Here is a 15,185-nt window from a genome sequence, read left to right on the forward strand (position 1 = left end):
TTAATATATAGGAATTTAGTGAAAAACCCAAAAGAAGTAAGTATCTTATAAAAACACCCAAAAACTTTTCAAAATGACTAAAAAACCATTATCTTTAGCATCAAAGACATGCAAGCCTCTGGGTCTCTCTCCTCCGTAAAAGACCAAAGCAACATGTGAAGTCTTGTCCTTTTTCCGTAGCAGCGCAGTAACAGTATCAGCAATAGCATAGTAACAGTGCCGCCACCAGCAACAACAATGTAGCAGTCCATATTTCAAGAGCTTTGTTTGTACATGAGAATCTGAAATAGCCATGTGAATTTTTTGGATTGTATATTGTGTGCATGTGAAGTACATATGAAGTGTAAAAGAGAGTTCAGAGAAAGATAGTATCAGATAGAGAGGTTTCTCCTCTCATCCTTAGCCATTCTTAGTAGCAGAAGATAATGACAACACATATTGGAATAGCCTAGGAGAAGAAGAACTCCATAACATAGACAACATGATTGAAGCATTATGGAGTCCTCATCCTTTCACATGAAGGATCATCCCAGCAAAATGACGACTATTTGGCACTATACGGCATTAGTTGAAAAGAAGAAATGTTTTGGTTCCATACGGCTAGCAAGCAATAGAAGGACTCCTTAGGAAACCCCAAAAAAGAAATAAGGGCAATTTTGTTCAAACACTTTAATTTTGTCCTTCTTTATAAATACTACACCCACTTTGGGTTTATTTATAAGTCTCCCATTAATATATTTTTCATGCTGAGGAAATTTATACAAAGGCTCGAATTTGGGGAAGCACGCATTGTCTGTTTCTTGTCAAGTTTTAGGTCCATTTACGTGTCTTGTTAAAACAGTTTGTGACCTAAAACAACAATGAAGAGTCGTGCCTCCGGGTTTGAAGTTTGAAGCAAGAGCATCCATCCTTGAAGATTGTGTTTCCCAACTATAATCCTATTCTTTGCATGCCTGCCTTGGATCCGCCAAAGTAGGGTTGCGTCTATACTCAACATTATTGACAATAATGCTTTATGTCATGTTTGCTTGGGAGACCCGCTAGGTTGATTAATAGTTTAATAACATAAGATAAATGTGATTTTCTGGTTGAAGATACAAGTTCTACTAATCTTGAGCCTTTGCATTTAACAATTGTGCATTTATTCACATTTCATTACATCTTGACCGTTTCAATAATTTAACGACTTAAGATATGACAAGTTAAATTCCAAATTAACCCCGTTAAGTCTATATAAATTTAAAAATAAAATAAAACCAACCAATTAATAAAAATAAAAAAGCCCCGACAACCACCCTACACCCACAAGCAGTATCTCTTCTTCCCTATTTACCGCCAGCCAACCTCCCCTATCATCTATCCCCTTCTTTCTCTCTCTGCCCTCTTTCTCTCTTTCCCCTATCTTGCTGAATAGAATTTGTCATAGGGGAGTAATCACCTGGTAAGGGATAAAGGCAACAGAGTGGTCGATCGTCCCCTTCGTCGATCCTAATGCCCCACAATCACCACCCCAACACCCAATTTGAAACCCATCAGTAAAGCATCAACCTCTCAAAACCAAAATTGAAGAGGAGGAGGGAGTTTCCTATAGCATGGGTTGGTGGTTGGTTAGTTGAATTAATAGGAAAGACAGAAAGTGGGGGAGAGAGAGGAGGGGAGGTTGGTTGGTGGTAAGGTTTAAAATATCGATTGTATCGGAAATATCGATAATCCAAAAACACAGAAATTTCGATGGAAATATCGGGATATTTTCGATATCAATAAAAATTGAATAAAACCACGGAAATTGTAAGAAAAACTTGGAAATTTTTATTGAAACTTTGGAGGATGTTTATTAAGTCAATTATCTATTAGTTTATCACAAAAAATTGGAAGGAAATGCATTGCATGATGGGTTAACTAATTTAAGTTGATTATATAGCGAGCTGACAAACACTGGGAGTGCAGAAAATTATATAGTAATTAATGCAAGAAGATTAAACACACCATAATCATTTATATATAATGACTACAATATTTTACACTTTATTTATTGCATGGTAAGATACATGAGTGACTTAGTACCACACAGAGTTCTTATGAAGTTCAAAATTTTCACTATCTTCATCATCTCTATGTGTAGAGTAAGTGTATTGTGAAGAGTAGTTATCAAATGATAAACCCCCAAAATAGTTTTGCATGTAATTGTTCAAAACAAAACAATATAAATATACATATTTTAGCATATTATCACAAAAACATAAGCAATATGGTGGTTAAGGCGTTGGATGAGTGAAATGGCAAGGGTTTGAATCCCTTTTGTGTGTGTGCTTTGTGTTTTTTTTCTTTTCAATTTTTCCATTACATCGATATTTTTTATATTTTCGATATTATAGCGATATTTTAACAAAATATTGATGAAGTGTGAGCGAAATTATCGACATCGATATTATCGATATTTATACGATATGTGTATGGCTACGTTCCGAAATATTTGTGACCCGAAAAAACGATAATATCCTCAATATTATCGATATTTTAGACTATGGTTGTGATAGGCGGAGGGAGTTGCCTATAACGTGGGTTAAGGGGTCGACCATGGTGTCGTTTGGTTGACCGGTAGGTTTTTTATGTTGTTTTAAAAATATTATTTGGACTTAACAATGTTAACAGAGACTAGTAATTGGAGTTTGACGTGTCATATTATAGGTCGTTAGATTATTAAAATGATCGAGATTTAACGAAATGCGGACAAGTTCTACTTAAGGAAAAATTTGGTGACCACCTCTTCAAATAATTGAGCCTTAATAATGTCAACAAAAAGAGCTTTGATATTTTGGGTTAATTAATATCTTTTGTTGACTATATGATCGACCATTATGGATGAAAAGGGTTACATTCTTTATTTATAAAAAGGCGATATAAATTTATTAGATCAACAAGAAAGAGATAAAAACTGTAAAGGGAGCCATCTTATTAGCAATATGACATATATGGGTAAATTTTTTCCTAATGACCGAAGTTAGTCAAAAAACTAAAATGATTTGGACGGGAGAGAAATCAGTCTCGGAAAAGTGTTACATTTTTTTATTATTTGAACTTCGAATATTCTAATATGATCATACATTGATGTATTTGGGTGTGGTTAAATGCATGATCAATTACAAATGTTTGACCTAATTCCGATGGAATCATTTTTGTGGACATAATTATACTGGCAGATTGGCCAGAGCAAAAGCACAAATGCACTAATCACATTAAACTAGTTATTTATGGTAGTGCCAAAACCGACCTAATAGTTAGTATGTACCGCCCTTCGAATATAAACCAACGAAGTTGCGCATGGGAGGAACCAAGATAAACGACCATTAACTCGAGCATTAGTTTATGCGTGCTTGATATTTAGTCAATTATTTTGTACAAAACTTTAACTCTAAGAACACAATAATATTCATATAAAAGACAAATATAAGTGCTGTTATTTTCATATAAAAGAGAAATGCAGAGAGAGAGAGAGAGATAACGTATTGAAGCTACTCATCCAAAATAAAGCAAGCATGACTTATCAAGGACGGAGTATATAATAGCTTTTGACAAATTTTGATTCTCGAGATATTGCTTGCCTTCTTCTTTAAAAAGAGACACTCTTCTTTATTGTAAATTATGGTTTGATATATGTGCAAAAATAATTTACGAAAAACACAAAAAAGAAGATTTCTACGTACATAATAAACTGCGATTGACAAGAAAGTAAGAGTTCTTACTTCCCGAAAGAAAAAGGAAGCAAGTATTTTCCTCGAACCCTCCATAGTGAGAAAAAGCAATACGCCACTTTACAAAGATTGAAACATCTATCCCTTTATTGCATAGAGGTGGACAACTCATAAACTTGATATAACACTTATCTCTAGCTATTGGAAGCATATTAATATCATTGATGATTACAAGGCCATTTGCTACTTTCAATCTAGACTTGACAAACTCCTGGTCATGCTGGCATCTTTCTTCGAAAACGATATATCATTGTGTAGGTGGGGGTGTCAATTTTTGGGATTCAATTCATTATAAGAGCATCTCCACCCATGTAGGCTAAGGCAAGGTTAAGGCAAGGCAAGGGCTGGTACTATTCACATGAATAGTGCCAGCCTTGCCTTAGTTGGTTCCACCCTTGGAAGGCTTGCCCGGTCAAATACTATTCATTGTACTTTATTTTCTATTTTTTTATACTTACCATTAATTTTGATAAGCTTTTAAGATAATATTTTCGGTTGCCATGTGTCACTATTTATTATAAAATTATCACCTCAAATTTCAGATAACATTTTCGGATAAAATTTTCGGATAAGATATTTGGTTGCCACATGTCCATGTCAGATAAGATTTTCATATTTAAAAAAAAATAAATTATAATCTCAGATTTCAGATAAGATTTTCACCCTCTAAAATTGCGCCACGTGTCCCATGTCAGATAAGATTTTCATATTTAAAAAAAAAATTATAATATCAGATTTCAGATAAGATTTTCACCCAAGACTCACACAACACAATATCTTCCACAGTAATCCAAGAGCCTCCGGCTTCGACAGAAGAGGCCATTTATTTTTTGATACAAATGGAAACTAGTAGAAAAATGTAAAAAATATTTGAAGGAGAGTGAGTGGAAAGTGAGTGAAATTGATAGGTATTTATAGGGAAAAAATACAGTATTTTATGGTATTTTTTTTAAAAAAATTTGACTTTTTTTGGCAAAAAAAAAGAGGGCCGTTAGATTTCTGAGAAAAAAGCCATCGCAGCGCCCAGGAAGCGCCACGTGGCATTTTTCCGTTGGGCCCTGTCAGGCGCTGACATCGCGCTGACGTCAGCGAACGAAAGTCAAATTTTTTTACCGTTGGCGCGTGAATTTCACGCACGCGCCAACGGTAAAAAAATTTGAACTTACCGCTCGCTGGCGTTAGCGTGACGTCACGCCTGACGTTAGCGTGACGTCAGCGCCTTTGGGCTGCTGCCCAGGCAAGATCTGCCCGTGGGCTTGCCCAGTTCCGTGGGACCCATGCCTTGCCCGGGCCATTTTTCTTCCGCTGGAGCATCTTTGGGCTGCCTTGGGGGGCCTTTTGCCCAGTCTTGTGCCAAGGCTGGAGATGCTCTAAGAGTTTTGACGTGTCACATAATTATTATCCATATATAAGTTGTGGAGCAGAAAGAGCGTACTAAAAAACTATCCACAACAATGATTTTGAATCACTTTCGTGCATGCTTCTAATGAAAGATATGATAAGCGTGATCAATTATGTACATTATGGGTCTGCTGGGATATGTTATAAGCATGTAAGGTTGATTTCCATGTCCACATGCGTGTCACAGTCATACTTTTTGGACGGTTTTTTTTGTTTTGCAACGTTGTTTTGAGATGTGACAAAATGTAGTTAATTAGGGCAAAACTATAGTTTAGTAATTAAAGAGTGAGGATTAATGTAGTAATTAAATAGTGATGATATACCATGCTCATGCTCTCATGTGTGATTATATGCCATGCATGTAGTCGATATCGTTGTCTCAATCTTTAAAAATTAAAATGGAACTTTAGGAGGAGAGTCATGATAGTTAGCGGCTAGTTTTTGTAATTGATGTTATTGGACTAAATTCAGGGAAATTATGGCGGTTGAAAGGGGTTATAGAAAAGTTATTTTTTAGAGTAATTCTCTCCACATCGTTTCAACCTTTCAGCTAGCTTAGGGCACTCGGAAAGTTTTATCCATACCTACCATATTGTTATTGAATGGCTCCTTTTACAATCTGTGTCATTTATACTCTTAATTCATATTGATCTAATAAATAAATAAAAAATGGAACTTAACAGCTTCATGACGTTCATTTTGACTTTAAACATATATGGCATGCTGATGAATTATTATAAATTATTAATTGGGAGATTCACTAATTCATATTGATCTAATAAATAAATAAATAATGGAACTTCACAGCTTCATGACGTTCATTTTGACTTTAAACATATATGGCATGCTGATGAATTATTATAAATTATTAATTGGGAGATTCACTATTATACCCAATATATGGGCCCAAATTATATAAAAAAACCATATATGAAATGGACTTTAGAAACATAACCAAAGCTCATCGACAACATAACAAAAAGGCTTTTAACTTCTTATAAATTACAAAACTGCCATCAATTTCTTAAAACAATCACAACCCAAAACCTTATAAAAATACCCCAAACACTTAATATGGCATCAAAGTAATTTAATAATCAAAATTAAATTCAATAAGACTAGATGTCATTTTTTGGGTTTGTTTATAGAAATTAAATGGTGTAGGGTTTATCTATATTATTAGTGCTAATAATGGGTATATGACTAAATATCTCTTTTGAATTTAATTTTGATTATTAAATTACTTTGATGCCCTATTGAGTGTTTTGGGTTTATTTTATGAGGTTTTGGGGTTGGGCTTGTTTTAAGAAATCGATGACAATTTTATAATTTATAAGAAGTTAAAAGCCTCTTTGTTATATTGTAAATGAGCTTTGAGTGTGTTTTTAAAGTCCATTTCATATAGGGTTTTTATTATTTGGGCTCTTATATTGGGTATAATAGTGAATCTCCCAATTTTAAAACCCGGCCTTGTTTAGTAGCTCGATTTGAACTGGAATTGTTTCAATTAAATTGGCTTAATTGAGCAATAATTCAATATGTTTCGTCTTATCTAAAATAATGTGACTCATAAAAATTGACTTGAACCAATCACCAAACAAGGTCCCAAGACTAGCTATTGTCAATAGGTCTAGATAATGGTCATCCCTCTAATGCATATGTAGATATAGCACACCAACAAATTGATGCCTCTATTATTTGGTCAAAAGTTTAAAGGAAGCTTGAAAAAGTTAAGCAAACTATTTTATCATATAGTAGGGATAACTTTTAAATCCACAAATATTCAGACTAATGTCAGCAATGACAAAAAAACATACACCTTTGAATAATTCAGTTAAAATCTCCCAAGCCTCCAACCATGTGACTTAGAGCATCTCCAAGGGAGATGTCAAATACCAAACATTAAATTTAAATTTGATGGCTGATGTGGCAATTTGACATCTTACATAGCTTTACACTCCACCCGATATGTCAAATTAAATTATTATTTTATTACATTTTAGTGTTGATTTATTTTTAATTAAAAAGAATAGAAAAGAAAAAATAATAAAATATTCATTTGACATCTTGCTTTTGGGATGTCAAAAATAACATCTCAATCTTCAGCCTTCATTCAACATCAGTTTTGACACATCGATTGGAGTGTGTGAGATGTTATTTCTAGCTGTTAAATGTCTATGTGGCACTTTTGACATATCGGTTGGAGATGCTCTTACCCCATGTTACCAAAAGTAGTGAAGTATCTGACCGTTTAATTACTTAAATCAAAAGCCAACTTAAATAAAATATATACAATTAAGATTCAAACCGGAAGTTAGAATCTCTTTACCCATCAACTTATTTTGGAAGTTAAAAAATAATAATAATAAGCGATAGTCTAAATTATAAGAGCATCTCCAACAATAGTAGAAAATAAAATAAAAAATAAGTTAAATACTCATTCCTAGGCATAGTTCTATAAAGAAACTATATACCATTCAATGTATATAAACACACCCAAAAAAACCCAAAACTGACGGGTGTTACATTTTTTAGTTTAATTAGTTAAATGAAATACCTTTATTACCCTTTTAGTATTAAATTAGTTTTTTTGAAATATTCTGGGCACTTTTTCTCTCTTGTCTCTCTCCCTTCACAGAAACCAGGCCGGCCAATTTTGGTCGGCGATCTTGGTGCTTCGGCCACAACCAATCGTGAGATTGGTTGGAAAAGGACCGATAAGGGCCGGCAATCACGTCTGGGCTAATGCTTAGCCACCTCAGCCACTCACGACGCCGTTGCGAGCTCGGAAAGGTATGTGGATTTCGAATTTTCCTACTTCGTTTTCGGCGACTCCGACGGTTGTTTCCGTCGATCGAGGTATGAAACTTCATCTACTCTTTGTGCTCTAGCTATTTATGTATGTGGTTATGATCGATTTTGGAGTTTTGGAAATTAATCAATACACCCAAGTTTGACTGACGACTTTAGCAGTGTTCCTGGTTGCTTCTGCCACTTTTTGGCCGAGGTCCGATACCAAAAATTACTCCCCCTGTTAGTCTGTACCTGTTGGTATAGGTACTGTAGGGAGTTTTGGGAATTTTCCGTTGCCGGAATTTTCTCAAGACACCCATTGTTGCCGGTAGTGAGTGGCGGCGCATGGGCCACTAATTTGGCAGCCTGTTGTGTTCTAAAATGTGACCCACATCGTCTCTAGCATGACGGTAAGCTCAGATTAGCAATAGGTTATAGTTTGACTTTGACGGTATGTTCGTTTCAGACCTTATCTGCGGTTGTTGGAATGCTAGTAGCATCTGTTTTCTATCAAGAGCTTTCCCTACTTCATTTCTACTCTACTAACCATGTTGGGCTTGAAGGGCATTACCATTGGGTGTTGCAGTTCATAGTGTTTTTTTTTTTCATGGCAGTTTTGGCAGCAACTTGTTGCCAAACCAATCTTCCTGCAGCACTTGTTCTTTCCATTTCAGTTGTATTTCAAGGTTGCTGGTTTACGAACATGAGGTTTTTGCTATGGGTTCCTAGGTTTGTTCCAAAGGGTTGTGTTGTCCATTATGTTTTTTAAGGTTGCTGGTTTAAGAACATGGGGTTTTTGCAGTTGTACATTTTTATCAGACCTATTATGCAAATGAAATGTAGTTATTAACTTCCAGTAAGTGGTATGAACAATTGTTATACTGTTCATACCCTGCAACTGAGTTGATTTCTATGACGTAGTATTAACAGTGTACTTCTATGACATAGTATTAACAAATTTTCAATAACAAAGCATGCTCTATATATAGCTGTGTACTTGAAGTTTATGATATGCAGAATGTGATTTTTACTAGGAAGATAGTTCTATGACATAGTATTAACAGTGTATTTTTTCTTTTTTCTTGTAGAGGTATTTCTTTTTACCTTTGCGATTGTTTCTGGTGAAATTGTGGACAATTGGAGGTGGTTTTTGCAAAGGATATCGGATGTCTTGCTGGGTTTTTTTGGATTTTTTTTGGGTATGAAATGGTATTAACAATGTTTTTCTATGAAATGATATTAACATTGTACTTCTATGACATGATATTAACAATGTATTTCTATGACATAGTATTAACAATGTACTTCTATGACATGGTATTAACAATGTACTTCAGGCTTGCTGGGCTTATTTTGGATTTTTTTAAAATGTTTTTTTAATGTTTTTTGTTTTGTTTTTGTTTGTATTGGGCTTGTTTTCAGTTAATCAATGGCATATATGTAATTTATAGGAACTTCAACACTCATTTTTTAGGTAGTAAATGCTTTTTGGATATGTTTCTAAAGTGTATTCCATATAGGGTTCTTTTATAATTTCAAGTGCTATTTTGGGTATATTACTAAAACTCCCAAAATAAAACTCTTCAAATTGAAGTTTTTTGACCTACGTGGCAATATAAAAAGCCTTATTTGCTACTTGAATAATTTTTGCTTCAATAGACTTTTCAATTCAATTACTACAATATCATGGAAAAGAATGAAAAATATGAAAACACGTGAAAAATGTCTATGTATTTATTATATACAAATAAAAAATGCATGTTTTTAATATTTTAAAGATAGGTTTTGTTTTTCGAAAGTAAAATTAAATATTTGAAAAGTCAAAGTCAATTTACTAGTCCTGAAGAGATAGAGAGAGGTTGAAGAGACTATTTGAGAGAGTTTTTATGATGTGGCTCACCTATTTTAGAATTCCAAAGCTATTTTAGAGGATGTTGGAGATGCTCTAAGGAGATGTGGGTTTCTCACATATATACTACTAAGGTGCAATAGGGATTTGAACTTGAGACCATTTGTCTACAAATTAATGCCATTTTTTATTGAATTAGACCTGATTAACATATCTTTATAATATTAAAGCTACAGTGCATTTGTATAATTTGCACCATTTATAAAAGTGTGCGATCGCGTGATATACCGACGTATCATTTCAAATTACACAAATTATAACACATATAATATCATTCATTAAAAATTGAGTAAATTGAAAACACCAATATCAATAATAGTGACCCTAAAAATAGAAACCAAGTCAGCAATGAGTAAGCAAAGAATGCGAGTGACCTTTTTTGGACACTTTTTTGGACACTTCATAGCGTGAGATTTTATACAAACAGACGAGATATAAAGTACGTGGCGCACGGGCCTCGCATTCCCAACTCACTATAATACAAAGGCAACCTTCTCTGTCTCTCTCTTTGCAACGAGCATATTCCTTAGAATGTACCATTTATATTCTTCTCTCACTTCCATATACAGGATATTTAAATTAATATAATGTTTCATTATAATATAAAGTTATAAAACCATTTTATTCTTGTGAGTTTGTGAGGTTCTGCTTGATAGTGCGATTTAACACGTCCGTCTCATTGGACCATCGATTGCAAGTTTGGAGCATTATCAATGTTCTTAGTATCCGAAATGAAGTGGGTTATTTCATGATTGGAGCTTTTCAGGTATAATTTAACAAGGAAATAGCCTAATTGGGATGGATGATCAAGTAAAACTAATTTTTATAGTTGGGAACTCAAGAGAAGTTAAAAAGGATGAAATACTTGTTCCATATGTTATTTTGAATAATATTCCATTTGCATTATTCGTCTATAAGTTCTCATACGTATTCGTCTTAAACAAGAATCATTCTACATCAATGAGACCAATTTCATTTATGTACGTTTATCATTAAACAAAGTTACTCACGTAATAAAAAAGATTCAAATCACAGTTGCTGATTGCGTTGCTAATACATAGATGATGAGATATACGCAACACTAATTTTCTCACATTACATTAACATTGAAAGAAAATAAGTTCATCTAATCCAATTGTTGATTTCGTTTGGATATGTACAACAACAAAACATTGAGACTTATTTTGGTAAAAACATAATTAAGATGTTTACGCGCCCTTTCCATAAGTGGCGTCCAAATCAGAAACACGCCGCTCTCGCTTCGCCCAGTTATCTTATTTTCTTCAATATTTTATTTATTTTCATGATTTTATTCACCTAGATCCACGCAGTTTATATTTATTATTTATTTATTTATTATGCCAAACACAATTTTTTCACTTCGCCTCTCTACAAATACAGTTACCATGGATGCAATCGCACACAGCTCATTTTAACAACCTGCGCCACCCGACCTTTCTCTCTCCTCTCTTATCTGAGAGAAAGCCCCCCTTTTTCAACTGCCTGTCACCAAAAAATTAAATAAAAAGAAGAATCGCAGCCCGAAGCAAAAGCAAAGGCTATAGGAATATCCTAAGCGATCCCCAAGCCAAGCCCCCGACTTTCTCTCTCCATAAATACCACGCTCTCTCTGTCCTCGTCTGTCCTTCTTCTTCTTCTTCTTTTATAAGCTGGATATGAAAGTGGAGCTCAATCCTAATCATCACCATCAGGATCAAGGGACCGAGACCGAGACCGAGATGTGCAGGACTATCGAAGTCGTCGCCGGAGGCGTTGTGCTCTCTCCGGCGAAGCAAATCGCCGGCGCGGACGACTGCGCCGAAGACCTCTTTATTCCGCCGCTCAACTTCTCCATGGTCGATAACGGCATTTTCAGGTCCGGCTTCCCGGAGTCCGCCAACTTCTCCTTCCTCCAAACCCTAGGCCTCCGCTCCATCATGTAAGCCATTACTTATATAATAACATCATCATGATTCATATATAAGTGTTTGATATTGTTTTGATTATTATTATTTTTTTCAAAATTATTATTATTATTATTATTATTTTGTGTTTGAATTATATTTTTATGTGATTAATTTATTTTCATGTGTGTATGCAGATGTCTGTGTCCAGAGCCGTATCCAGAGGCGAACGTGGAGTTTTTAAAGTCCAATGGGATTAAGCTCTTTCAATTTGGGATTGAAGGCTACAAGGTATGTCTACTTTTCTTTTTTCATTCCATTGGATTGAGTATTGTCCCTTTAAGCTAAGTTAAAAAAATTATGCTCAAGTTGAGATTATTGTGAACCGGTGACTACTATGTGCTGCTTACATTCAAATTGAACTTTTGAAATGGAGGAAATTGATGAAAGTGTGATCTTTTAGAAATTACTTTGGTAATACAAAGAGTTAAGAAAGTGCGGTTGGATATATTTACCAATGAAGTAGACGTTTGGAGGCTTCTGCGTTTCCTGACGTTTGGGGCACATATCTAAATAATATCAATACTATTTGCTAGCTAAGATATATGTATATATACAGATAGCTCAATAGTAGAGGACTTTATATATGCATATGTTGAGTAGCAGCGAGAGAGCTAGTGGTTTAGTCTTGTACCTATATCGCTCGATAAATCAATCAAATATCACATATATTCTTCATCTTTAATCAACACTCCTTAATCCTTATCAAGATGCTTTGGTGGTTGAGTCATAATGGCTCATTTATTATGATCGTCCTTCTTTTTGTTGCATGATAAGTTCAATGATATGATAACTACATTATTTTTTTAATAATGAAATTTTTTAATTTCTGTGGGGTATTGTTGGTTTGGTTTTGTATGGGATGACAGTTATCTTGTCTTGGCATATCTAACTAGAGGGCCAGGATTTCTGTCATATATATAGAAACAATGTTTCATGAATTCCTTTCAGTTTCAAACATAATGCATGCGTTGTGTTTCTGTGATCTTCACTGACTGATCACATGCGTTTATTCTTTCTATTGTTTAATACCCTTTTAGGTTTAGAATTTTATCTATAAACTATATTGCCCCTTTTTGGTTTTGAGTTTTGCTGGAAACAAGTGATGTATATTTCTTTAATACTGTCTGATTTCAATATTGACACTGAACTGTAGGCCAAGGTTCCCTTGATTTCATTAGTTTGACAGAAACTAGCTTTAAAAACTTAATAGATTTTGTCTCATCCCAATTGTTTTAAAATTCAAGTATCCTACTTTGAGTATTATTATCCGAAGTAAAGCTTTTACTGTTTTACATATTCAGGAGTTTGTGTCCTTGCCAATGTTGTTACACTACATAATTTTTACGAAGGTACTTCTCACTCTAGGTTTAGCCTGTAGGTACCATTACATCTGTCTTGCTCCAATCTAAAATCATTGTTATAGTATTATCAAATGTCTAGGATCAGTTTTAACAATTACATATCTGAACGTTTTTTGGTCTGAGTTTTAGTGGATGCATCCTAATTTTAGTCATCATGGAACAGATTCAGGATCAGTTTTTCTTTATTTCTAGTAAACAATGATAGAGACCATCAATCCTTCCTCGTTGTACATCTTTAATTACTCGATTGCATGAATGTTGAACCAAGTTCCTAGTTAGAACATGAATTCATATTGAACATTATAACCTGATATTCAAAAATTTCATTGTGCATTCAGGAGCCTTTTGTAAACATCCCAGAGGATATAATCCGTGAAGCGCTAAAAGTTGTCCTTGGTACTGCAAGAAATTAACCATTTTGCACTTAGTTTCATACAGACCAGAATTACAGCACTGTTATATGCTTACATTAATTTACTTTTCTGCAATGCAGATGTAAGGAATCATCCTGTCCTAATTCATTGTAAACGAGGGAAGGTATGTGCAGCATTGATTGATCTCTTTATAGATTCATTGCGGGATTTTGAATAATCCGTGACAGTTTTTAAGTTGTTATTAGCTGCTAATTTCTTTGATTGTATTTTCAGCATCGAACTGGTTGTCTCGTGGGATGCTTGAGAAAATTGCAGAGGTGGTGCCTGACATCTGTTTTTGACGAATACCAGCGGTTTGCAGCTGCGAAAGCCAGAGTTGCAGATCAGAGGTTCATGGAGATGTTTGATGTTTCTAGCTTGAAACATCTACCGATGCCATTTTCATGTTCAAAGAGGTAAAATCAGCCAGGTATTATTGAATGGCTTTCGCTTCTTCTTTTAGTCAAAGAAGAGAATCCTAGGTCTTTTCTACTTTGTCGGAATAAATAGGAAAAGGTGATGATGAGTTCCTGGTATGCATTTCAGCGGAAAAGGAATTATTTCTTCTTTTTTTTCCTTATTCATAAATAATAAGCAGCCTATCTATAAAATCTCACTTTATGTGCTTTGAGTGTTAGTACCCTTTTTTACTCACATGTCTCACCCCACCCTCTCTCCTTCTTTTCCCATTTTATTTATTTATTATTTTTAGTTCTCCTTTTACTTTTATTTTCATTAAATTACTAAGCTGATGCCGAAAACGTCTTGACTCTTGGCATTGCAAATCAAGACGGTCCATGAATCTCGTACTGGGGGTGACTCAGAATTTGAGAGTTGATCTAATTCCGTCATAATTAGTTGTGGAGTCCAGAATTGGAATTCCAAAAAAAAAAAAGACAGTATTAATATTTGTATTTGTATTTTATTGAAAAGTAAAATACGGTGCAAATGTTACTAACATATCAATAGTAAATGGAAAGCTGTATATTCGAGCAGAGTGAAAAAGATTGATGATCAAAACAAAAATGCTTCAGGGAATATGAGGGAAGGTTCAGTTCAGGCGTATGATACGTACTGTAAATTCGTGCTCTTCCAAATTAAACCGTCGTTTACTGCATAATGTCTTGGAAGTGACATTTTTGATAGCGCCAAAACGCTTTTTTGTTGTTCAGTGTTTGGTTCACTTTTGACGGTCAAAGAAGCACTTTTATGTTTCTTTTAGACCATCTACAATCATGTTAGGGCTAAATTCAAATTTCCACACTCCAAAATATAATTATTCATGTATTTTCAGGGTTTAAAATTTAATTATTTAAGAATAGTCAATCCCTAATTTTTGTTGTCGTTAATTTTTCTTGAAATTATTTTTGTTTCAATTTAATTTTCTGAACATTTTAAACTTAAAAAAAATAAAATTCTAAAACATAATATAATTTCACTTAAAAATAAAAACAAGCACAACATTTTATTTCATAGTCTTTGAAAGAAAAACAAGTAGCACACAACTTATATTAAAAACAATGGAACATGACTTATTTGGTTAGTTGCAATGTGGTCACAACATCTACCCAATCCATAGCCCTTGCAGC

At 34.2% G+C, this 15,185-nt stretch overlaps 1 protein-coding gene across 2 annotated transcripts; it reads left to right on the plus strand.

Moving 5' to 3' along the window:
- The first annotated feature begins 11,257 nt into the window (after positions 1-11,257).
- Positions 11,258-14,233, plus strand: PFA-DSP1 (Phosphotyrosine protein phosphatases superfamily protein). 2 transcript variants are annotated; one of them, XM_021975763.2, is made up of 6 exons: positions 11,258-11,794; positions 11,957-12,050; positions 13,124-13,171; positions 13,522-13,579; positions 13,677-13,720; positions 13,831-14,233. In XM_021975763.2, exons 1-6 carry the CDS (start codon positions 11,532-11,534, stop codon positions 14,014-14,016), a joined length of 693 nt encoding a protein of 230 aa, XP_021831455.2. In that variant the 5' UTR covers positions 11,258-11,531; the 3' UTR covers positions 14,017-14,233. The 2 variants fall into 2 exon arrangements, with proteins under 2 accessions (XP_021831455.2, XP_021831456.2); XM_021975764.2 differs by lacking the exon at positions 13,124-13,171 and having other exon boundaries at positions 11,260-11,794.
- The last annotated feature ends 952 nt before the right edge of the window (positions 14,234-15,185 follow it).

Source organism: Prunus avium, chromosome 3 (genome assembly GCF_965620075.1).
Source record: "Prunus avium chromosome 3, drPruAviu1.hap1.1, whole genome shotgun sequence".
NCBI classification, from domain to species: domain Eukaryota; kingdom Viridiplantae; phylum Streptophyta; class Magnoliopsida; order Rosales; family Rosaceae; genus Prunus; species Prunus avium.

What these genes read in the sequence shown, in the direction of transcription:
- PFA-DSP1 (XM_021975763.2), top strand. Translation starts at nt 11,532, where the DNA reads ATGAAAGTGGAGCTCAATCCTAATCATCACCATCAGGATCAAGGGACC. An exon ending in ACTACATAATTTTTACGAAG is followed by an intron (nt 13,172 to 13,521) that starts GTACTTCTCACT and finishes TTGTGCATTCAG; the next exon opens with GAGCCTTTTGTAAACATCCC. An exon ending in TTCATTGTAAACGAGGGAAG is followed by an intron (nt 13,721 to 13,830) that starts GTATGTGCAGCA and finishes TTGTATTTTCAG; the next exon opens with CATCGAACTGGTTGTCTCGT.